The sequence below is a fragment of the Pezoporus wallicus genome, unplaced genomic scaffold, assembly GCF_028554395.1.
Source record: "Pezoporus wallicus isolate ANWC-B61680 ecotype Strahan unplaced genomic scaffold, APGP_CSIRO_Pwel_v1 contig_2025, whole genome shotgun sequence".
NCBI lineage: Eukaryota > Metazoa > Chordata > Aves > Psittaciformes > Psittacidae > Pezoporus > Pezoporus wallicus.
This window is the reverse complement of record NW_026640253.1, coordinates 5,257,562-5,282,517: the sequence shown is the minus strand read 5'-3', so window position 1 is coordinate 5,282,517 and position 24,956 is coordinate 5,257,562. Positions and strand designations below refer to the sequence as shown.

General features: G+C 37.0%; 1 protein-coding gene across 1 annotated transcript in view; it reads right to left on the bottom strand.

Moving 5' to 3' along the window:
* Window positions 1-13,943: 13,943 nt before the first annotated feature.
* The window catches only part of PARVA (parvin alpha), a 60,395-nt gene continuing 49,382 nt past the window's right edge, over window positions 13,944-24,956 (bottom strand). The window contains exons 7-13 of the mRNA XM_057418240.1: window positions 23,323-23,381; window positions 22,286-22,305; window positions 20,873-20,934; window positions 20,134-20,202; window positions 18,446-18,547; window positions 17,583-17,655; window positions 13,944-14,198 (exon numbers count right to left, since the gene is read on the bottom strand). Coding sequence (XP_057274223.1) covers window positions 14,122-14,198; window positions 17,583-17,655; window positions 18,446-18,547; window positions 20,134-20,202; window positions 20,873-20,934; window positions 22,286-22,305; window positions 23,323-23,381 — 462 coding nt within the window. The 3' untranslated portion in view covers window positions 13,944-14,121. The remainder of the gene's footprint in view (window positions 14,199-17,582; window positions 17,656-18,445; window positions 18,548-20,133; window positions 20,203-20,872; window positions 20,935-22,285; window positions 22,306-23,322; window positions 23,382-24,956) is intronic.

Here is a 24,956-nt window from a genome sequence, read left to right as displayed (position 1 = left end):
CTGTGAAAAGGGAAGTGGTGGTACAACAGGAATAGAAATAAAGCTACAGTAATTCAGCTTCTTCTTGGCTTGTCTAAAAGAACAAAATTAACACAGCTTTTCACAATTAAAAGCATACGCAAGTTTCGGGCAGGCTCACAGATTAAGCATTAAAGTGAGGAGCTTCTACACAAAAACTCTGTTCAGGCTAAAAGACTTATTTCTTGTAGCCATTTGTTTAACGAGTTTACGTCTGATGTAACATTCAAAGAAGTCAGCAGAGCTAGCGTTTGACAGCTGCTCTTGAAAAACCCAATGAGGATGCACTTTGCTCATCTTCCTCACAAACTTTAGATAAGGATGAGAAATGTTACAGAGACCCACTGGAAAACCTCAAAGGCAAAATACGCGATATCTAGTTTTACTAGATTCTTATCATTTACAGTTCACCCTAAAACTCCCACACATTTGTTTCTTAAAGTCCCTTATGCTCTGTTAAACCTCACTGCAGCAATGTTCCCATAGGAATGTGGCTACTTGCCAGACTCTCTCATGAACATTTCATTAATCTTCTTGGCTCTCATACAAACTACAAAACATTATTTGTTAGCAATTTAACTGTTTTGCTGCCAAATGTGCCAGAAATGAGATCTTTGCTATGCTTTCATTCAAGAATACACAGGATAATTATATAGTAAATGAAATGAGGTTTTTTACATTTAGCAAGATAAGAGTGCAAGAAAGGTAAACTGTTTATAACTTATTGAAGGAATTCATTTTCATGCTATCCTAAACACCAAGCCATTCTCAAATGTTAAGATCTAACTTATACTTAGCAAAATACATCTTTAAATTCAGTTTCAGACTATCTCATATAATCTACGTACTTGAGAGGATAACATAACAGAAAACACTATTTCTGTTTTCTGTAAGTCTGGCCTGCCCCATGTCCAGGGATACTGAGAAAAGACTATCACTGGCTTTGCAATAAATATGAAGACTCTGTTAGCATGCAAATCTTTGAAAATACATGTGACTTGCTAGAGAGAAGAAAAACAATTAAGAGAAAAGCAACATCATCCCCTGCAGAGCAGGGAGGAGTTAATTCTAGCTATACAGATACACAACTTTTATTTCATAAAATGGGAAGCTTCAGAGTGGTATAAGTGGATAAAGCTGTCCCCAAATTCATATAACGCTAACAGTATAGAAGCGGGTTTCATCACTCAATTTCACCCGGGCTTAAAAAAACAACATCACATAGAGACATGCAGATGCAACTCAGTTTCATGGGAGAAGTATAACCTTTTCATTTTCTAACTTTTCAGTATTGTAAGTAATAAGCTTCAAGTGTGTCAACTCCATGGGTTATTTGGTAACTAATCTATAAGAAGTTTGGTAAATTCCTCAAATCCCATTTTCACTTTGCAACAATGTGACTGTTTTAAACAATATGCTTCCATAGCACTGTATGTAAAGTGGTATACATCTATAATTGAAAGATGAAATAAAGAGTAAAGAGCGAATCAAGGCTGAAGTCATTTAAAAAAAAGAAAATCAGAGAATTAAAAGGAGAGGAATGAACAATAGCACATTTATAGGTCTTTCTGATTTCTCTTCTGATTTCTGTAAGTGCACACAAGGAACCAAAACATTTGGGATGTATCCAAACTCAGGCTCTTCTGAGGTTTTCCCAGCACTCTTTTTGGCTTAATACTGTTCTGCAATGTAATGGGCAAAGACATGCAGCCATGCTCTCCACATTGTGCAGTCACTAAGTTGCAATCTGTGTGAACAGATTTGACCAGCCACGAATGAAGCAATGGCCACAGGCTGTTTGCTGGGTCAGAATTGGGATTTTTTTCTTAGAATAATCATAAGGGGAAAAGAAAGAGGTATTGCAAATTATGCTGCAGAATGCACTGGATTGTGGCAAAAACTGATTGAAACATGATCTTTCAATTCTACCTTTTAAAATTATAGGGGGGGATGAGTGGGGAAGTGTTATGAGTGCATCCATAGAACACGAAGGGCTGATGATAGAAATAAGAAGCTCTATCAGTTTTACATGCAGTAAGACAGTGAAACCATTCAAAACTTTCAATGTTGCTTGAGAGAAAGGAACAGGAATGACAGAGTGCCTAAGACCAGTTGGAAAAAATTGGGTTTTGGTGAGACAACTGCATGATCAGCTGCATGATTTTGATTGTTTAGATGTTGGGTTGATCAACTATCTCAACAGCTGGAAGAAGAGGTATGTCATAAGGTGTGATGAGATGAAAGGGGTTGGGAGCTAGGAATTTTTGAAGGATGAAAGTAGGTAGGAGTATTTTGATACAAATATCTCAGGAGAGTCAGTCAATGAGGAAATAACCAATGGAGGGGACAAGGCACCCTGGAAAGTATTTATTTTTCTTAGATGGTGATGGGAGACCTGATGTAGCTCTTTCACCATTGGACTGAGAGTACTCAACTGCAGTGTTACAAGGGTTAAAACCAGTCCAGAGACAAGCACATATGTAATCTGCCATTCAGAATGAGCATTCCCAATTTAGCTTTCAACCGGTGGCAAAGCCTAGTCATAGTGGTGAGATGTCAAATATTAATTTAGGCAAAGCTACCTTGCTATATACTCTTGGAAGCTGTATGATTAGAAGTCAATAGAGTAAAAATGACCTAATTTCTTATTTTTATTTCATAACTAAAAGCAGCTCAAGGGAATCCTGAACACAGAACTTGCTCAACCCACACCACAATTGGACAGGATGATTTAACTAGCTGGTTGGCTAACACTGTATTCTGATTAAATTGTAAGACCTTTTTTCCAAATGGCAAAGCTCTCCTCCCTGTAATTCCTGAGAGCCCCATCCGATAATTACAGTGTAAAGAGAGTGTATAGTGTCAGACAGCCTCTGCTGTTCTCCCCAACAAGTTATAAATAAATATAGCATACTTACAGTGCTCTGTATTAAAGAAAGCCAAGATCAAGGCCAAGTGTCACAGTCTTCCCTGAAAATAATTGCAGCATGCAATATAATCCCACATACTCTAGCAATATGTAGTCTAAATAGAAACCAACAGGACAGCATGGGATTGTGGATGGTGGAATTCTACCAGATCTTGGGAATTTTATGTTAATTAAGAAATGCTGATTAATAAAGAATGGCAGGTTTTAATAAGCCAGTAATAAAAGAGAAATCGTGTTTAAATAACCAGAGTGTCTTGAGTCCCTGGAACAAATCTTCTTATTTTTAATGGGAGAGAATTCACCTAGTGGAAAATTTTGCCTGACTTAGGACAGCCAAAGTTTTCTGTTGGTGTTACTCACTGCAGTTTAACTCTATCCCAGAGGTCTGCTGGGTAACTGAGCCATCGGGAAAGAGGTCTTAGAAGCAGCAGAAATCACAGTCTTGATACCAAAATTACAGGGTGAGGTTGAGTCATACCAGAGGAGAGAACAAGAAGATCACAAGACTTCTGGGGTTAAAGTGTTAAGGTATATGCAGAAGACCTAGCAACACAATATAGTATAGTTTATTTACCGAAAGTGCTCAGAATGCAAGTTACAGGTCTGCTAGCAAAGTGATTAACAAAGGTGCTGGGACTGTGCTGCCCCAGCAGGATCAATCCTTTATCTCATTTCAGGGTACAAATGCTTCTTCTCCCGCTTAATAGTACAACTACACATAACTACCTACACAAAGAGAAGGAAACCCCTGATCTTTTTTGTTACTGAGCACAGACGGAAATCCTGAGGCATGATGCAGGTTTCTCTGTATATATATCCCAAAAGGAGGCAGAGCTGACTCAGAGAAACTTGCCCATTAATACTCTGTATTCACATCATGCTACGCACCTTGGTGGATCATACAATACTTTGTAGATTACCTAAAGGAGCTGTGTTCAATGGAGGGACATTATTGTAAGCATAAAACAGGAATCCAGACACTTTTGGCAATCCAAACTCAAATAAAGTGAGCATAGAGACTCGGCTGTGGCTAATGAAAAATGAAAAGCAAGGTCTAATTATTAGCAAAGGAATTTCAGAAATTAATACTCAAACCTCTAACCACATGTGTTCCTGAAAAGCAGTGTAACTGCTCAAAATATCTGTAGAAAAACCTGTGCCCTAAATCTGCTTCCTACCAACTTGGTAACCTTCTACAGTGATTGGAAAGTGCATATTGTAACGAATTTATTGCCAGACTATCTTCCTGTACCTCCAAGACAGAAAAATCTCTGAATCTAGACATGGAGTTCGGTTAAATGAAGCTGAGTCTGCTACGTGCTTCTAATTTCTTTGCTTTGATGAAAGTCCTAATGTCACCACTTAGACAATGAGAAGGCAAGTTAGAGTTTTATCAGTACTAACTGGCAGCAGGCAGAGTTGAAGGCAGATCTTGATTAAGAGCTCTAAGCCACTGGAATTAAACTGTGGGACTGCAGAGTCTGGGAAGTAGTGGTCCACATGCAAGTTTTCATTTCAGAGCCCCCCTAACGAAACCCCTTTTAAAACCTGACCATTTTCTTCCAGCTCTCTTCTTCAAACTACAAGTAAACTCATGGAACCTGCCGAAGTAGAAAACTAACTTATTAGTCACAGGACAGTTGGTGGCACACAGAGCATACTACTGATTAATTTATCTGTCTAGGTTATTTTACAGCCAGCTGGCCCACCCTCATTGTGTTATATGAGCATGTTGCAAACTCTAAAGTGTTCACACAAAGATATGTTTCTTTCTCTTCCCCTCACCCTCTACTTTTATTTGTGCTTGTTTCTTTAGAGATATGCATTTGTGCACCAAGTATCTGTATACCTAGCTCTCATTTGCATTAAGAGCCCCTAAGGTGCCATGAAGAAAGTTTAGTGTTAAGTAAGATTCAGGACTTGATTTCTGTGAAGGTCCGGGGGAAGGGGGGGGGGGCGTTTATTTGTTTTGTTTCAATACTTTTAAAATTGTGTAAATACGATTAGTATTGCTTCCATTTTGACAGGCTACAATCAGTAGTGGCTTAGATTATCCTCTCTGCAATTTATATTTGAGGAGATTACTTGATTTTGCTATTGCTTTATTAAAGCACAGTGACCCAATTAGAAATACTGATAGTGATCCTGACCAATTCTATCTTTACATTTTATCTTAAGAAAGAAAATAAAAGTTCCCAGATAGCAAAATTATGAAAATCACAAAGGGAAGTGCCACCTAAGATTCTTTTTACTGAAAATGTAATCACCACAAGTTTTTCAGTCATCTGAATCAAGACTGGGAATAATCTCCCAATGTCCTAGAATTGCGCATTTCTTTTTTTTTTTTTTTCTCTTACAGATTAGTTACAGTACTTCAGCAGACTGTCAAATAAGGCAGCTCTGTTGCTTAGTTTTTAAACTAGTGCATTCATGGGAATATTTTTTTTTTGTATCATTATCTCATAAAAATACACATGCAAGTTTAGCACAAACCATAAAAATGTATTGTAGACTTCAGCTAATCTAGTATCTTTCATTTGTAAGGAGGATTTGGGTGGAAGCCAAGTTAATTAAAACCAGAATAGAAATGTTCTATTCATATGAGTCATATACTTCTGACTCACAATAGAGTCTGTGCAGCTAATGGGTTAATTTGTCCTGATAACACAGAAAAAAAATGAACCTATACATTATGACACCATTTGAACCGAGTGCTGGTTTCAGACAGTAGATGTACAAGGCTTTTTTGCAATTAAGAACACAGATCTGCTCTAATAACCTCCCTTCTGTCTATTCAAGAGCCATTACAAGCAGTTCAGAAAGATCTGGAGGTACAGAAAGCTTAGAAATCTAGGACTGACACCTTCAGTACTCTATTATTGTAACAATATGCACATGAAAGTGTTTAAGCTACTGTCACATAGGGGAAAGTCTAAATCACACACATATAACTTGTAATGTTGGCATTTCCCTCCTAGCTGATGACCCTGCAGCACTTCAATGGGAAAAATTCCTCTCCAAACAACCTAACAAACCCACGTACTTGCCTCAGTGGCTTGACGCTCAGCACCTACATCTTTACCACAGGAAGTGCGGCAATCTTTTGAGCTAACAGCCTTTGTAACTCCTCTAGTCCCTTTTTCCCAGGGGACTGGCATTCCACACAAAACTCACTGGTAACTTCCTAGCTCCTTGGTTTACACCACAACTTAAAAGGCACAGATGGGGTACAGATAAGGGAACTTGGTTCCTAATCCATACCTATTATGATCTTCTGTGTAAAGTTAGAGAAGTTCACTTACAGCTTTCCTCCTCCCACATTCCTGCAAGACCATGAGCCTTTCAAGATATGGACTGTATCACGGCATGCATTCACGGAACTCCTACTGCAACAAAACGTGTACGCATGGATATAAACCACCCAGCAATAAATAATAAGCACACCTGAGTAATATCTGCCTAAAACTTAATGCCAGTGTTGAACACAGACAGCAGCATTCTGATACTCTGCAGTTGATTTACGTATCTGATCTCCAAGGCCCTCATAAAAGTAGACAAAAATTAGTTTTTCAGTCCTCGTGCAGGTGAAACTCTTAATGAATACAAGAGTGGACAAGAAACATACATCTTTTATGAGCTAATTGACAAAGTGGCTATAAAGGATCCTTTATAAAGGAAAGCAGGCCTTAAAGGTAATGGCTTTGTGGGTATAATTATATAGGATTGTGCTAGGGTGTGAAGACAATAAATACAACACAGGCCTCAGTGTAAATGTGACTGAGGCTTTCCACAGTGATACGAATATTTATCGATGCCTAGGTAAAACAGACTCCAAGAAACCACAAGTGCTTTTCTCACATATTTAAAGTTAATTCAGTGTTTTGCTGAATTGAGGCTACAGCCCTCAGCATCTTGAAAGTTTCAGACTGCGCACAGGAATAGAAATAATCCCCCCCTTATCTAAGTATTGCCACCCAATACAAAAAAAATAAAAATTAAGTTCTAGCCACAGTGATTTCCCTCTCCCCCCCACATGTAATTTCAGAGTCCTCATCTGTTCATCTAATATAACAGTTTTAAATTTGGCATGTGATCCAATGGACAAATCATTCAGAGACATGACTACAGTCAGCACTGTTCATTCCTCCCAGCATCAAAAGCCCTAAGCAGTGAATGGTGCTGATTAGTCACAGCTAAAGACTTTAGAACCTCAATATGCTAGTTTAGTATTAATTTTCACCTCACTGGAACAGTGGAAACATCCAAGAGAGGGAGGAATAGTTAAAGCATGTTTTCAGGGTTATTTCCAATAAAATTAAACTGAGCCAAGTGGGAAAGAGTCTGTGCAGTCCACCACAATATGGAGAAGGGAAGCAGAAGATGGTCTTCCTGTTTTCCCTCACCAGCCCATGTGAGGCGCATGGCCCCAGGCAGATTTTGTGCTCTTCACACTGAATACAAGCACCAAGGCTGCCATTCTGGAAAATCTATTAAAGCAATGCTTCCCCCTGAAGCTGTCTAAATTTCACCCTTGATTGTCAATTGAAAAAGCCCTAGCATTTTATGCCTGCACATTCTTGAAGCTGACCTAGTCTCAATGGGACTGAGAAGTTCTAATCTGTCTGGGATTCAAAAAAGAGATTTAGCACTCAACCCAGTACTTGTGCCCAGAGAAGGCCTAAAAAGTCGCAACTGGCTTTACAGACAAAATGCACACGTCTGCCATTTTCCTAAAACACAGATGGTAGATAATGTGGTGCTCATCTTCCCATATGAGTTCACCTAATGGCTACAGACAGGTAGAAAGCAGGGGATGAAACCATTATTTGCTTTGCCTGAGGAAATGTAAAACTAACTCAGGCTGCAGGCTTTGTGGGGTAGGAATACCTTCTCTTGGGGATGTTTTGACACCAGAGTCCTGGATGAGAGGAGTGAGAGTAACCAAAGCTCAGCAGGAACTCTGAATTGAAACAGAGGTGATGCTAGTCCTGGTTCCTCTTCAGCCAATGTATTTTGGTATTTCAGCACTTTTTGACTAAAATACAAAAGCAGGGCTTACAGGAGGCCCAGAAGACAGGTTCTTCCCCCAAACCTAACCACCTATTTTGCTCTCTTTCTCTGTCAGTTACTGTGGAATCACTTTATATACTGAATTGCAACTTCATCTTATGAGTAGACAGTGCCCCTCCAACGCCACTAAAAAATGTGCATTACCTTAAATTCATATTGCAGATTATGGCATTCTTCTAAGAAGGAGGAGAAATAACTCCCACAGGTGCAGAAAGACATTAGACCCAGGTCTTTTACTTTCTGGGTGAAGAGACATGAAGAAACTGAAGCAGCCAGCCAACAACCTGTTTGTTGTACTGCAATATTTGAAGATGAGCAAGTTTACTTGCTCTTCAGGACAAAATACATGAAATTCAGGACAAAAGTTGCAAGTACATATGGTGGGGCTTAACACTGTGGATTCTAAGCAGAGATACTTCTTTCCAGCCCTTTTACTTTTAATAGGCTGGGATTGAAGAATGGCATTAAAACTCACCCTTACTGTTCCCTGTTGATTAGGCAGCTCTGCTTGGTGGTTTCAACTCTACAAGCAGACCTAAAGATCAAACACCTGCTTCTAGATTCATTCCAGTAATTCAGTAGCTAAAGATGTCAATCTGTAGCACTTTAGATGCCTATATTTTTGACTGGTTCCAAGTTCTGCACTGAAGCGCCTGCATTAAAGAGTCACAACAAAAACAAATTTGTAAAAAAACAGATCTCAAAATCTTCCTAAATGCAGGTATTTTCTGAAATAGTTTAATTTTGATCATTTTAACATTTTGCTAAGATTTTGTTAAATCTCAAATTAACAAAATTACGCTGCAGTAAATTGCATTATATCCAGCTGCAATACCACCACTAAAATGTTCAGCACAGTAATTTTAATTAAAGGTATACTTTGCTATTTTGAATCAAATACAGCATTTTCCCAACCTCCTGTTGTTAATCATTTCAAGCATATGCTTATGCGGCTGTTTTTGCCAACCCACTTTCAGCTGTCACCAGCCCCCACACAAAATAATAACAAACACCTAGTGCACCCACATAGACGCAACTGAAAATGGGTCTAGAAGCTAAGAGAAAATAAACCATACACCCTTCCTCATTATTTGTCATACATGTCATACTTTGACCCAACATACAGGGTTGATTTTTCAGGTGCGTATTTTATTTTATTGTGAATCAAAACTAAGGTTTCAGAAAAAGCACAGGAAAAATTCAGCAATGGTGTCTCTTACTTACAGGGTACATTAAATATATTCTGTGAAAGCTACTAACTCTGCACTTGAAGGCAACGCAGCTTAATTTAAACTAACCACTATTTGTGGTATCTGAGATACACATCTTAAGAAGCAGATTTTGCAAATATGCTTTTTTTTGATTAGTTTGATATTGAAATTGAGAACCAAATATATTACAGTGAAACATACATTGTTGCAGAGTGTATAGTATTAAACTGTTAGACATAAAATCTCATTATTGGAAAAGAAACAGTCATACAGAAGATATTGTCAAAACACATAAAATTAGCCCCAGTAAATATTAAATTACTCAAAACATCTTTGGAAAAATTGCGGATGCTAAGGTATGCATAATTTGGGTATTTTGGTGCTGCTATCTCCATTTTTCATGTGAGACATCAAAACAAAAGATCTTAATTTAAGCTAATTTAAACTTTCTACAAGGATTTCTTCAGCTTTTAATTGTACTTTTAACTGTAAAAAAAAAAAACCCACACTAATTCTTATAGTAAAATGACAAAAGTCTATTAGATAACAGTGTAGAAAATCTTGCAAGAGTTATTCAAGGCACTGTTCTTTTTTGCATGCTTGGCACACACAGAGGCCATTCACGAACGCTGTTCTGATAGGAAGACAGGAATAACAAAAACTAGACCTAAAGCTAGTATTTAGTGTATTAAATAGCATATATATATATCTTTCTCTAATGAAATAAATCCCATTACTTTTAAAAGTCATTTTGCTTTACAACACTATAGCTTGCACTAAGGTGTCCGCTAAATTAATCTGAAACACGAATTTAAAAAAATACTTTAAGGAATTAAGTAAGAACAAAAGCCAACCAAGTAGCATTTACCTCAGTCAATATAGTCTGCCTGAATGTAAACCATTCCCAAACACTGTAACTTTCTGTAAAAGAGAAAGGACCAAATGCTCTGTTGATTTAATGCCACTGGTTCACATGGAGATATGCTGATCTGCAACTTGGTCCACAGTTAGTCAACGTAGATTTGGACCTTATCCAGCACTTGCTGGTCCACTTAAATGCCTGAACTATGCAGCTATAAGACTGCTGCCCCCCTACTACAGGAAGATATATACTGACTAAGAAACGCAAAGAACTAAATATTCTTTAATAAGAAACCTGGTGCATTTGTACTCCAGCAGAAATACAGAGCAATCAAGTTTTGGACTTTATGTGTGTATCTCAGGTAAAATTATGCAAAGATTCCTTCAATACCTTTTTTTTTTCCTAGGACCTGTTTCTTTACAGCAACTAAATGCCAGTCAGCTGGGAAGGAAATCTGAAAGAAGATGACTTCAAGATACTAGGATTTTAGATAATTATTTTAACTACATCTTTCTCACATACTGTTCAGAATCTCTAGCTGCTCTTTGAAAAAAAGTAAGTTTTGTGTGGTTGACAGAGCATGCCAGGCTCCATCAATAGGAAAAGAATGCCCATCTCCAATCACAAAACAAATCTGGATACCACATTGCTGGATGCAACAGACGGATTAGAAATCAGAGAAGCATAGAAACCTCTGTTCTTTTGGCAGTTTCATAATGCCCCAGCAGCAGAAATGTTTACTATTTATTATTCAAGGCAGGTGAATATTCTGCCAGTTTTCAGTGGACTCCACTACCTGTGGGCCTTCATGTGACAGAGCACAACAGACAAGCGTATTAGTCTGGTGGATGAGATCCGAATACCACCATGAGAAGTTAAGGCAGTGACTTGGACTCATACTACTTGGCTTTAGAAACCTAGCCAAAGCAGTGAGATAGCAGCCTCAAGATTAGAGGCTCCTGCTGGGACCAGGAGAGAAACTTGCCTCTCCAGGTGACCGTTTATATCTTACATGGGCTACATCCATTGACCTGGACCTATTTAATCATTTAAAGCAAACATAAATAAAATTATGATTGACCTAAATCTTAAACAACTTCTATCTTCAAATAAAGAGTGAGGAAAATTCTGCATTCAGCTGTACGTCAGTACATCTGCTCTGTATCAAGCATAAAAGCATCACAGGCACCAGCAGAATTTGGCCCAGCTAATTTAACATTTTGCTTCCCTGAAGGAAGGTGCTGGCCTACACTGACTGCTTAAGGGCAAATTGTCTGCAGTAGTATTGTATATTTCTATAATATTCTGTATCAAAGCAATAAATATTAGATATAATCTGTATATTAGATTTCATATTTATCTGATAGCTATTTAAATCTACACTGTCAAAAATATAAGCAGTGACCCACTCCTACATGGCAGCATATACTATTTGTGTGAATGTGTTAAAACTATCACATGGGTCTATATTTACATAAGACACTCTCGTTTATACAGTAGATTTTAATTTACATAAATTCTTACCATAGGATAGATAACTGTGTAAAGCTTGGATATTATTTGTTTCTATGATTCTGCATAATTACATTTCAGCATGAGGATTCTATCATTTTGTCTCATTTTTATGTTTTTTAAGGATAGAAAACAGAGCCTGATTGATAGACTTCAAAATCTCTAAAACGTTATACCAATATAACACAGGAACACTTTCAAGTCCAGACAAAAAATAGTTTCATTGCTCCTAACTTTTTTCTTTTACATATATATATCTCCTCTTTAAAGAAAGTGCACTCCTGAAAACAAGGGCAATCAAAATGTTTTAGCATTGTTAAGATGTAAAAGAGTGCTTCATTTGAGCATGATCTGCAGAAAAACATCATACATGTTTTTAAATAACTATTACAATTACTACAATCTAGGTGCACAAATGAAAAACGTACATTAAATAAGCTGAAACTGCTGCTGGTCTCAGTTTGCTCAAAAAAATGGTTGGTTGATTCCTATTGTTTTGCTTCGTTTCTCAGTTATTAAAGATCTAATCAAAACATGTTCATTTTCATGGAGGTCAAAATGGCCAGTTATTTCCCTCTGTAAAAGGCAAATAATTGTTAATTTTTTGTACCTCTAATTTCAGAAACTTTTAAAAATACAGAGGTAACAAAATATTTTAATAAAGATATTTAGAAAGTTTATAACAATCAGATAACAATTTCTGAGTTCAGAGAACATTCAGATATTGTCCTCTGAACTATATATTGACTTTCCTTTGCTAAAGTTGATATATACTTCTCAGAATAATAATTTCTGTAATATCTGTTAGTGTTCATTATGAGTATTCATTATGGATGCAGCTTTGAGCAACCTGGTCTAGTGGAAGGTGTTCCTGCCCATGGTAGGCGGTTGGTACTACATGAGCTTTAAGGCCTCTTCCAACCCAAACCACTCTACGATCCTGTGCTTAAAAGACAGAACATAACGGCTTGTCTTCCTTTTTTGCTAAGGTTGGACTGGAAAGCCAATAAGTAACATATAGCCGCTACTGGCTGTTCTAGTCAGCACTGCTTTTCTACAGATGAACAGACCCAAGGGCTGACAGATTGCTTTCCCTTTTACCTATACCAGTTGTCGTGACTGGACGACTATTAACAAGTCTCCTTCCTGCCTCAAACAGTCCAAGGATTTCTGAACAGTCATCCAGTAATTCCTGTCTAAGGATTTTCTTCCTTACTGTGTAACCCAGGATCCCAAGAATCTGTGGTTGCATCGGATCACTTCTTAGTGTATCTAACATCAAGACTTCCAGCAAATGATTGATTTACTCTTCAACTTATGCCAGCACAGTTTCTGAAGATTCAGGCAGTCTCCATCAGCTTCTTTATGGAAACATAATCGGTGCTTGATATCTGTCTATGGCAAGAATCAACTCCCATTTCTCTTTCCTGTCTTTGTTTAAGCTAAAACTAAACAGGTAACAGCTTATACTTGGTCATGATTAGACAAAAGTATTCTTTACAGCTGTGTAAAAATGACACCAAAAACTTATACTGTAGTGGAGTCTTTGCAGATTGGAGTAGTTTTGACCAAAAAGCAGTGCTTTTGTAACTGAAAGGCTACAGGAATGTTTCTAGAAAATGAATCTGCTAGACATTATGCAGCAAAATACATTCACCATAAAATCAAACAAAGGGACAAATTCTAAATCCTACTTAGCAATAAATCTAAACTTACAACCTGTTAATCCTGTGTTTAAACTACTGAATAAAAAAGAAACCATTCTTTTTTTTTCTATAGTAATACAAATATTATACAGAAACTGTATTATATAATGTGTTTTCCTGAAATGTGTACTTTGTAAAAAAGCCCTCTTGAACAAAACCGACAAGCTGCAAAGCGTGCTTATGTGGAATGCTCAATAACACATAGGTAAAGCAGAGCATCACGTTACAGTAAGTCTGAAGGAATGAGTAGCCACTTCAGTTTGTAACCCTAAAATTCAAGCCTAATAGCACTGGAAATATAAATCAATCAGGTTAAGTGCTTGAAAAAGTATCTTTTTAGCTGTGATCTGAACAAGAGTTTTTAACTGGTTTTCCCCATGCATATTTCTCATGGCAACTGTCTTATCATGAATAGAAAATATTGTTCCCCTAGACCAGAAAATACATACATTAAAAATATTTAAATAGCTATTCAGTACAGAATCTTCCTATGATTTGCTTCAAATGCTGATTTGAACTAAAGTTACTATATCTTTTTTTCCATTGTGTCTCCACCTACTACAAAACAGTGTGAAAACAGTTATTACTAAGATATTAATTCTCCCAGAATACACCCAAATACCTTCCTCCAAACCCTTCATTCTTAGTTTTAAATCTCCTATAAAAATAGTAGTGCATGAATAATCAATTAAAAATGCTTCAGATAAATGGTTCAGTTCCTTTTCAGAAAAAGATGCAGAGGAATACTGATGAAAGATATGCTAGTTATGAAGTTTTCTTCGTTAACACTCCTTCACGACCCAAATCAGTTCTTCACTCCACGTTCCTGTATTTGGTAAACAAATTGTACAGTACTCTCAGTGTAGACTTCAAGTCACAATTTACAATATCTAGAAAAAAGACAAGGGAAAAACAATTAGTAACTTCATTAGCTCAAAACATTTTTCAGAAAAAGTGCCTATCCTCCATTTCCTTTCCTTGCTCGGATCCATATCCATGAACATTAGAATCACAAGTACAGTAAGAAAGAGTAGAGATACAAAGTAAAGCTTTTAAACTGGTAACTCAAAAATCATTATTTCAACCACTTTTTGTTAGGTATACAAACGGCTAATGGTGCTGATATAGAAATGCAACCAAGGTTTAGATACCCATGAGACAAATTGTGTCTAGGTTTACACATATTTACATTACTGAATCTTCAGTTAATTGTGGCTGGAAAGTAAGTATTCTGAACAAACAATGAGACGGGAACCAATGGAACTCTCACATTAAGATTTGCAGAACTTGCATTCTGGGTTGCAACATCCTTTAGTAGGCCTAATTTCAGCAAGACAGCTAGAGGCAAGTTTAAATTTTCTGATGGATCTAAAGAAGTTAGGCATACAAGTCCACCTTCTGAAAATGCTTTGGATTAGTTGATGTATATGGCCTTAGAAACTCCATGTATAAAGTAAAGGAGTTACATGAAACAAAAAGCTGATGAATACTTTCTGTTTCAAAGAGAAGTTCTTGAGAAAATTAATGTTATTTCACAAGAAATCTATAAAACAAGCTGACAAGTACTACTGCAGCAGTCTATGCTAGTGCTTCAAGGAATTTTTAGTCTCAAACAGGGACTTAGAATTGCCCTCAGAAAGAACAGAATAGAGCAAAATAGAATTTGAATTAGAATTGTCCTATGACTTTTGACTTCACAGGAATTCAATCTCCTAATCTTGTTCTTGGAATTGCTCATGAAAGTGTCAAGCAGATGGTGTCCCATTATCTTCAAAACCTCCAAGCAGGCCTAGTAAATTGTATATATAATTATCAGATGGTTCTACCATTATATTTAACAGCACTGATATTTCTCATAGATTGTAAAGGGGTTATACATTGAAGAATGAATCCAATCAAATCTGTGCATGCTGTCCCGAAGCATATAAACTTTGACGGGCTAAAGATATCAACTACATGTCAAACTGACATCCACACACAAAGGGTGAAAACACTCAAACCTAGATTTTATGCTGAGCTTGTGTATGGTCATGAAACCATGGCCACATGGTTTTGTGGCTCTTAATTCAATCAGATCAAAACTGCTTGATATAAAAGAAAATGCCAAAAGCTAGAGGAAGGGCACACTGCTCCCACAGCATCAAGTTATACTCTGCAATACTGTCTGCATGTAACTCGGGAAGTTTCCTTTTCAGGCCAGCAGCAAGCCGCATAACACCTTCCTTTCCTAATACAGAACGTCAAATGAGTAAAGAGATAACTTTCATAGGTCTTCGTGAAGTTACCAGAAGACTTCACTGCGACAACGGAATTCTCCAGAAAGCTCCAAACTAAAAAGCAGCATGCTCCCAGAGAAAGATGAGTTATTTTCATTGCTACATGTGTTTGACCTATATATATAACATTTTACTGATTGCAATTTTCAAAAAGAGAAACTTGATTTTGACTTTGATACACACATTTCAAGAAGTAATCTGAAAAAAGCTCAAACTGGAAATGTATTCATTATAGACTCAGTAGATTAATGTTCTGGCCCTTTTTAAAGTAAAAGGTCACAGAATGGTTTTTAATACCTTTTCAATTATATTGCAAATAACCCAAATAAACTGTTGACCCCATAAAAATCATTGGTTTTCGTACTCATTTATTTAACCACATTCTTTTTTTCCACTAGATATGTTTTTCATATTCTAAAGCACTTTTCAGCATATTTTTTCCTCAAGAACCTCAAAGAAACAGTGTAGGAATTTAAAGAGTATTTAGTATACGCATTTAGGGCAAGATCCTTTTCAATATGCTTTTGCTCACTGGAAATTTTAAGTCCGGGCATTGTGCCCAGTGTAACAACACATAAAACAGATGTGTTTTTCCATTCACATTGGGCAGGAAGTTTCATATTAAGCATTTCAATAATTGCACAAGAAATGTCTTATATATGCTGAAATATCCTTATGGCTTGATTTATACTGGAAAAATTAGCTGTCCCCTAGAGCAATAAATACCTGAAAAATTAAATGCCATAAGAATTTTAAACCTCCATGGGGAGTAAGGGATCACAGATACTCTCTGTTTTACTTGGATCCCTAGATTTCACTATTTCCCTCTTCTCTGACTACTTCAAACATAAAAGTTTGTGATACAGTCACCACTGGTTTAGCTGACTGTGGACAAGAATTCAAGCAATCAAAAGAAGGGAAAAGACAGGCTGCGTAGGTGCAGATTAAATGCCCAGGCAGAATAGGCTGAATCCTGAGACATACTTATTTTGTGTGCGTGTACGTCTACTTTTGTTATGATGTGGAAGCCTGGAGGAATGGAAAATAAGCAGAATGGAGCAGAACTTGATTCAGTGATGTGTGCCTGAATCTCCAGAGCGTCATTGCTATTAGAAGTAAAACTGAGCATTCACTTCGATCAGCTCCTCAGGGAATGACAACCAATATTACGGCAGGAAAAAACTGTGCATCATAGAACGTGAATCTGCAATGGGTCTTGAAAGCACATTTATTTTTACTATTATGGTAGCTAACCAGCAAAAGCCTAGTAACCACCCCTGTTGGGAAGCGTGAAGCAGAAGCTACATGTTCAGCTCCTCCATGGTAAGAAGTGGCAACTTCTTAGAGGAGGAACCACAAGAGCACCCTATAGCACAGTGAATCAAGAGCACTATATCTAGCCTGAAAGGCTGGATTTAAACCCTTCTTTATATTAAACTCCAAAGAGGAGTGCAACCCTGGTCCTGCTAAAGTCAGCAGCAAACCCTTCATCTTCCCCCAAGGCACTTTACTTTCAGTTTCCAGCTCTAAATCTAATTTAAATATCCATTATTAGGTCCTGCATTCAAAGGCAGTTATGTGAACATTTGAAATTCCTTATCCACAATACCTACTTATTTTGTGAAAAACTTCTAAATTACACTGGAATACTTGAGGTTTGCTATGAAGATGCGGGATGGGGGAAAAGGGAGCAACTGGAGCAGTTCGTATCTGCTACTTTCACCATTCACAGCTGTATGCTTTGTCTTTCAGTGAATATCTGAGTATTACTGAATATGTTTGGTCATGCAAATATTATCCTGGCCATTCAAGAAAGGAAGCCTTGCAACATCTGAAAGTGTATCTAACAGCCGCTTGAAATACAGTTACCTGAGCACTTCAAAATGTATCTTGACTTTCACTCTTTGTTTAATGTTTTAACCACTGTTTAGCTATACCATAATCCTATGAGATCCATTGCAAATTTTTAAGAACATATAAAAAAAGTAGAATAGATACCTTCTGGTCTTGGCTTTGGTTTTTCCAATCCACCATCTTGCATTAGCTCAAATGCGAAGGATACATTGAGGACCTAGTAATGCGATAAAGGTACTCATTATTGTGAACTATATACAATATAGGATAAATGGTCAAAATAAGATTTATTTAAAGCCGCAGACCCAGATGCTAAGAAAGAAAAAATAGTCAGGGCTCTGTATATCAATGGCAGATCTGGTCTGTGGAATCCAGACAATCCATTGTTTTATTTTTTTCTGGGTGGCGATGGTGGTTTCAGAAACATAAAAGTAATTGAAAAATAACATGTGGACTAATATTACCCATAGAAAAGTTAGTTACAAGTAAGAACAGCCCACCTCCTGCAAGTTTGAAAATTGGAACATGATGGCCCGTGAAGCACTCTTATCTTGAATAGACAACTGAATTGCCTGGATAGCAACAGACATTCGAGTAATAGTTGGTCTTAAAATGATAGATTGTACATATATGCTTTTATGCTTCCAAAAAAACATTAAACCTTTCAAATGTTAAATTCTTGGATTCTCAACACAAAAACCCAGTTCAGTCAACAATTCATGTGTATAATTTCTTCTACACTTACTGAAGACTAAGTCTGGTTCAATGCATCACAAAACGGCTCCCAAAATCAGTTCCTACTTGCTAACCTCTCCATCATTAACATAATTTTCCCTTTTATTCCCGATAAGCATTAATACTGAGATCGTAAAAATGTTTGAAATTGGTTACCAGCACATTCCTATTACATCAAACTTATGCAGAAAAGTCTGTGTCATCTTTGAACTATTTGACATGCTTATGTCAAATAAATATTTGTTTTTAACAGAAAAATGAAATCTAATTACCTTTTGATCAAAACTATCAGGAGTCAAGAAAAAGCTATGCAGAGGAACAAAATAGCCTTCTAGGAGACCCATTAGCAGGACTAAGTACACACCATCTGCAAACTGTAAAACAGACATTTCTCAGGACATTTACTGAAGAATAACTCATTGCTTTGCTTAATGAACAAGATATATATTGTCTAATGCAAAACTGTCAACAAAATACTAATACAAATATTTTAAATTGCAACAAAAAGTTTTCATCTCACTTCTTTCATTCCTCTTATTTAGTTAGTACATTCTGTTATGTCTTCTCCAAAACTGACCTAATGCTAAAATACACATGCCAAATAAAGTTCCTGGGAAGAGTGGTTGTCAGTGGCTCTGAGGTATGCCTTTGCTTTCTATTCAACTAGTTGCAGGGAATCAGAACAGCCACCTTTCAAGCTCTCAAACAGCATGCATTCCCTGAGCACAGAAAAGTAGAATGGAGGTGCAATCTCATGGCTGCACTTAAATCCAGTGCATTGGAGGAAATAAAGGAACATCTTCATCCATGTTATGTAAGTCTGTGTCAACCTAATTTTAAGTGTAATTACAGATGGAAGATATGTAATTGCTATATGCTAATTTCTATCTAAAAAAATAGCAACAAGATTTTGATAAAGGCCTCTCACTCTTACCCCTGTGGCATCAGGTCTATCAATGTACTGAGAGATGCTCATAATCAAACTGAGTTATCTGAAGCAACCCATCACCTTCCTGTAGTAGGTCATTTTCTTTCAACTGACAGAAATACAATCTCTCATCTCAGGGAATACTGTTTCAGATAAATGCTTAAGGGGTTTCTAGCCACATCTGAGTAAATATTTTTTTCCAAAGCAAATACTGCAATAAGCAGGCAAAGGGAACACATTTCTGAAAGCCCTTACATATTATTTACATCTGAATCTTACCTTTGAAAAATCTCTATGAGATTGATAGCTATTTAAATAAACCAGAGATTCTTAATAACATGAATCAAGCATAAAATAAAAGCCTGTCCTGAAGTCACCTGGGGTTTTTTTGATACCATCCTTCCTGTCTGACCTTGTAATTTGCTTATGAAAACTGCTTGTTGTTCACATGGGGTGGTATTAATACAGCAGGATTAAGCTTTTCTTTTAGATTATTTTCAGCCAATTTAGCAGCTGAGAACAAGAAAGAAGACCATGTACCACATAATTTCTGCGCTGCAATCAAGCCTGCAGCCCAACTCTACAGCTGCCTATACACTTGAGTAGCTTTACTCTCAAGAACGTGTCTTACTGAATAGAGTCATTGTATTCCCGTATGATCGCATGCTTATGTGAAGGTAGGCAGGAAACAACTGTTCAGCTTGATGCTGGATCAAATCAAGCAGACAGAGTTCTTTCCTGACCAAAACAAGTACAGGTTTTGCTTACAGCACTTGGCAGCACCCAAGAGGTAGCATATATTAATTAATTTTTATGCTAATGGAAGTGCAAAACAGTTTCAGAAGAATTAAGCTGTCCAATTGGTGATGGTCTTCATCACACAAACATATTTAGAAATGAAGGGTTTCCTGCTGAAATAACATCTTAGAGCTCAATCAGTAATAACTCAATGAGATTTCTGGATAAGGCTCGGGGCATAGTGCGCAACAGTGCAACTATCCCTTCGTTTTATGAAAGGCTGTAAAATCCTACCTGAGTCTCCAGTTCAGTGACCTCCAAATTCAATTTATTTAGATGCTTGTTAACAAAGGTGATGAGAGTCTGAAATATGAAAACAATGTACTGAAAGCCTATTCAGTAGGGCAGCAGCTCAACATATGCAGTATTAACTTCACTCACAAGAGAATCTGCATGAGCAGAGAGATTGCAACACTGTCTTCAAGTTTTAAAACTGAAATAGAACATTAAAACCCCCTTTTTTTTCTTCTCAGATTGAAGAACAGAAATAAAATGATCCTGATGTATATAATAAAAACACTGTTAAAACACACTAATTCTTAAAAAAAAAAACCCTGTAGCAGACTATAGGGAAGTGGGTAACTGGACTCCACTCAAATCTGACAGCAGCCAAAATACCCTAAGTCAGACCCCTGGCAGTTGTAAACTGGATACCTCTTTAGCATCAGTATACTCAATCTACCAGGCAGGTTCTACTTAACATACACTTTGTGAGAATTTCTCTTTGATGGAAACATTGATAACTACATGTTGTTCTGTGTTCCAAAGTTAAGTTTATGCTGCTGAACATGAATAAAAAGTACTATTATAGTAATGAATTTGTGTGTTTGTTTAAGCATAAAGCTTAATTGTATTTAATGTATGTAAACTATGTCAATTATGTATTATATACATACACACTCACTACATATGTAGAAACAGATCCACAGAAACATGCACACATCATGTAATTCAAAAATTAAAACTTTCCAACCTTTTTCACTACATTGAGCTTGTCTGGAGCATGGTCAAATAAAGTGTCAAATGCGTCTCTTTCTGAAAAACATTCAGAGATATTAATATCTTGAGCAGCAGTTGTTCAAATGCAGAATAAATGCCCATTAAGGCACATATTGTTTGAGACAACATAGTCAGGAAGAGGTTTCATTATAGCCCCTTTGTATTCCACGTACCATGTATTTTGCATACTGTTCTCTTGCTATAAGCTGCTAGGAACTTATTCTCTGCAAAAAGCATGATTTTCAAGCAGGATATGGATTACCCAATAACCCTGTTTTTTAGAGATCAACAAATAATGGTATCTTAATGCATAAAACCTTAATTGGACAGAAACAAGGAGCTAAATAAGCAAATCTTTTCTTGCAGAAGGACCTGAGTTCACATCTAGAGTCAGTACATCTACATAGGAAGATTTTCCCCATGGGCCACTGACTGCATTGTGGTCTGCAAGCCTCTTAATCACACAGCTGCAATACAATCCTTTGTATAGATGTTTTGGGGCCATTCTGATATGCAATTTAGGACATTATCAGCAGAACAGGCAACCTAGGGTAGCATGACTGGAGTGCTACCATAGCCGCATTCTGAAGAAAACAGAAAAAAACAATAAATATAAAAAGGTACCAGAGCTTTTTCTGAGCAATTTCCATTTTGACTACTACCTGAATGATAGTGACTGACTCTATGAAAAGCTACATTCATACTCCTCAATAGTATGAACGCTAGATCCAAAAGCATTTGTAGAAGGTACACTTCATACAGAGAGTGCTCTGGGATATCACTGGGAAAAGGTCACGCATGTAGCCTTTTAGATCAGCTCTAAGGCAGCTACTGAAATAAAACAAAAAGCAAATGCTAAATTTTGGTGGGACTCCACCTAAGCTTCTCAGATACATGTTTTCTGTTGGCCAGGCCTCTGGCTAGTCTCACTACTTGCAGTAAGATGTACTAGACACAGGAACTTGCATGGTGTTTAGGCCAGCCAAATAATGACTCAAAGTCATTAAAGCATAAGCAAGTAATGCATGCAAGAATGCCAACAGGCTCACCAGCTAGTTTATGATAAGACATTTCATATTATGCTGTGAACTTATGACCATTATTACTATTACAGTAATGTTCTAGAGGTTAAACCATAAAGCACCTGCAAATTAACACATGCTGAAAAGCAATGAAATGTGTTTTAAAGATGGTCAGACTGATTTTTATGCTTTTTTTTTTCCTTTTGTTAACTGCCACAATAGCTTGTGGTGCATATATTTATATATTTGCCAGAGCGACTTGAAATCCTCTGCTTCCTTGCAGTTCGATCAAAGTGGCCACGCACTGCAGAACTAGTGTTGACTTTGGCTGCCTTTAGAAAAAGAAAATAATCAAACGTACTTACCATGCCTTCCTGATAATGCCCTATGAAAAACAAAAAGAACAAAACACAGTTATATGTAATACACTTGCAGACATTGTGCTGCAAAAGACAACATCATACATGGCCAGATCTTCAGCCTGTCGAATGCTGGAGCAGATTAACAGAATTAAGAGTACCTTTATCAAGTCACTCTAACTGAGATTCTGGATTAGTCCGCAGTCCATCAGTTTAATGTCTCCTGGCTTCACTAAAGTCTCATGGGAACCCAGATCTCAGATATCCTACTATTGAACCAAATCAACACATCTTGCTTGAGTGAAGGTGGCTTTTTCATACTGATTTTTTGAAAACTTTTCAATTTGCTTTTAAGATGCATTTACCAAACCAACTATAATTTCAGCAAAAAAAATGCTTGAACTTGGTTCCTAACACTGAAGGATTTTCCTGCAGTTGATTCCTTATATAACTAGCACACATAAGGAAATCCATAAAGATTAATAATAAGTCAATAGTCTGGTTTCCATTCATTCTATTAAAAACTAGGATATTTTATTATTGCTGTCTGTTAATTTGGAATAGCTTTTCTGTTAAACATTGTTTGGTCAGATGACATATACAGGGCTTGATACCATAATTTTAAATCTCCAAAACACCTAAAAATAGTTGTATCACATTCCTTTTTGAAATAATCTAGTTCTCTATCAAATAAATACCAACATAAAAGAATGAGGCATATCTTCCTTGTTTGTTTGAAGGACTTTGGAATAATAAGAAATAAATACAGAAATAAATTAATAGAAGATAAAGTAGAGCTTCCCTCTGTCTCCTCTTTTACCATGGTTTCCTGCTTTTAGTTCCCCGGCTTTGTATTTCCTCACCCTTTTGTATTTTTAGATGCATGTTTGCAGCTCTTGAGAAGGCTAAAATAGAGCCACTGGCTGATGCGTCATCTTCCCTGGAACCCCAATACCAAAATCTAAATATCAGCAAATGTTTGAATTTCTGAGACACATCTGTGTTCAATTACTGAACTGCTGGCAAAAGTGGTGTTGACATACTCAGTGTTACCAGTTATTTCCTCTTGGATTTGTCGAGACTGGAGGATTCCTTCTCTTTTCTGGAAAAAATAAAAAAGTGACATTTTTCACTGTAAAGTTTAATGCTTAGGGTTCAGTAAAAAAATTATTTGTGATCCACAAACATAATTAGACAAGAAACCTGCAAAATAAGAACTTTTTTAAAACAAACTTACAGCAATAGATTATTTCACTTTGCAAGTATTTCGGAAAACTCTTTTGTAAATTAACAAGAAACTTGAAAACTCCACCTGTGGAAGGAAGCATTTCTTTTCCTTTCTCCATTGTTCTTAATTCACTTTTATTCTAAAGGCCCCAATTCAGCAAGACGTTCGAAACACCTAAAACCATATGTAAGTGTTTTAGTAGAGGTATGTTTAGGTGAGTTGAATTAAACCTTGTATTTCAATGAACAGATTGGCAGATGGTGCCCATGCTTCCTTCCCTTTCACATAATTCTTGCTCCCAGACTATCAGTTCTTTCTGCTCTGTTCATACATTTTCTTTCTTGCCTTAGTGGTTTCCTTTTCTGACGTCTCTCCACAGAAAGAGCTCCTTTTGCTCGTGATGGAAAACCAAAATGGAGGATGATCCATTCACAGTGTGCTCCAGACCCTAGTCCTTCTTGGTGTTAACACATGCATTGACTCCAGTGCTCCTCAGATTCAAGAAGCCCTTCATACAAGGTGGTGAGTGGCTTGTGTCTAGAAGCTGTACACAAAATGGCAGAAGCCAAGTCAAATGGTTGCTATTTGAGTCAGCTGGAAAATGAAGGAGTCTAAAAAATTTGACATTGTTTCCAGTATGCTGATCATAGTCATCTGTTGTCAGTGTAAATACTGCACATATGTTTTGCCTCTCTTTGTGTTCTCGCTGTTAATTCTATTCACTGGAATTAGTAAAATTTTGCAATACAGAAAGAAGAGTTGGGCAAATGCTGACGACTTCATATAAAGTCTAGACATTAAGCAATTATTCACGATTCTTCACTCCTTGTCATAAAAGGAAAAGAGAAAAATAAATTTATGCTGGTCCCAAACTTGCCTTCTACATAAAAAAGAGAAAAAGGGACTAACCTTTTCTAGAAGTCCTTCATGGCATGTGAACTGAAGCTGCTGCTCTTCCCTGCCTTCGAGAAGATAGCACATCCCCTACCTGAGGCGTGTATGATGGTGCTGAGGATTTGGTCAGGCTTGAGTTTAGTATTCCTATGCTGCATTACTAAAATATATGAGGATCAAACTTAAGTTTCTGCAAGAAAGCCACACATGGCACTCTCTGGGTCACCCCAGACTGGCACTTGGAATAGTCTGAATTGTCGTTTTAGCTAGATGATATTTTCAGGGTTTTTTGCTTTTATTTTTTGAAACCCTATTATTATCTTGCATATAGTTAAAAATGTATTTAGGAAAGACATTTGAACATTAAAAAGAGGGTGAAGTCCAGTGTGTTATATACTGAAAGAGGGGGCACAGAACAGCTGCTGAGACATCTGCTGTCACGTATCTTGAAAGTCTGAAGAAAAACTACATCATTTAGCGCTATCTTCATTTATAGCTTGCGTAGACAGCAGTAAGTACTTGCACCTAAAGTTACCGTCTAGTTCATGGTAGCTC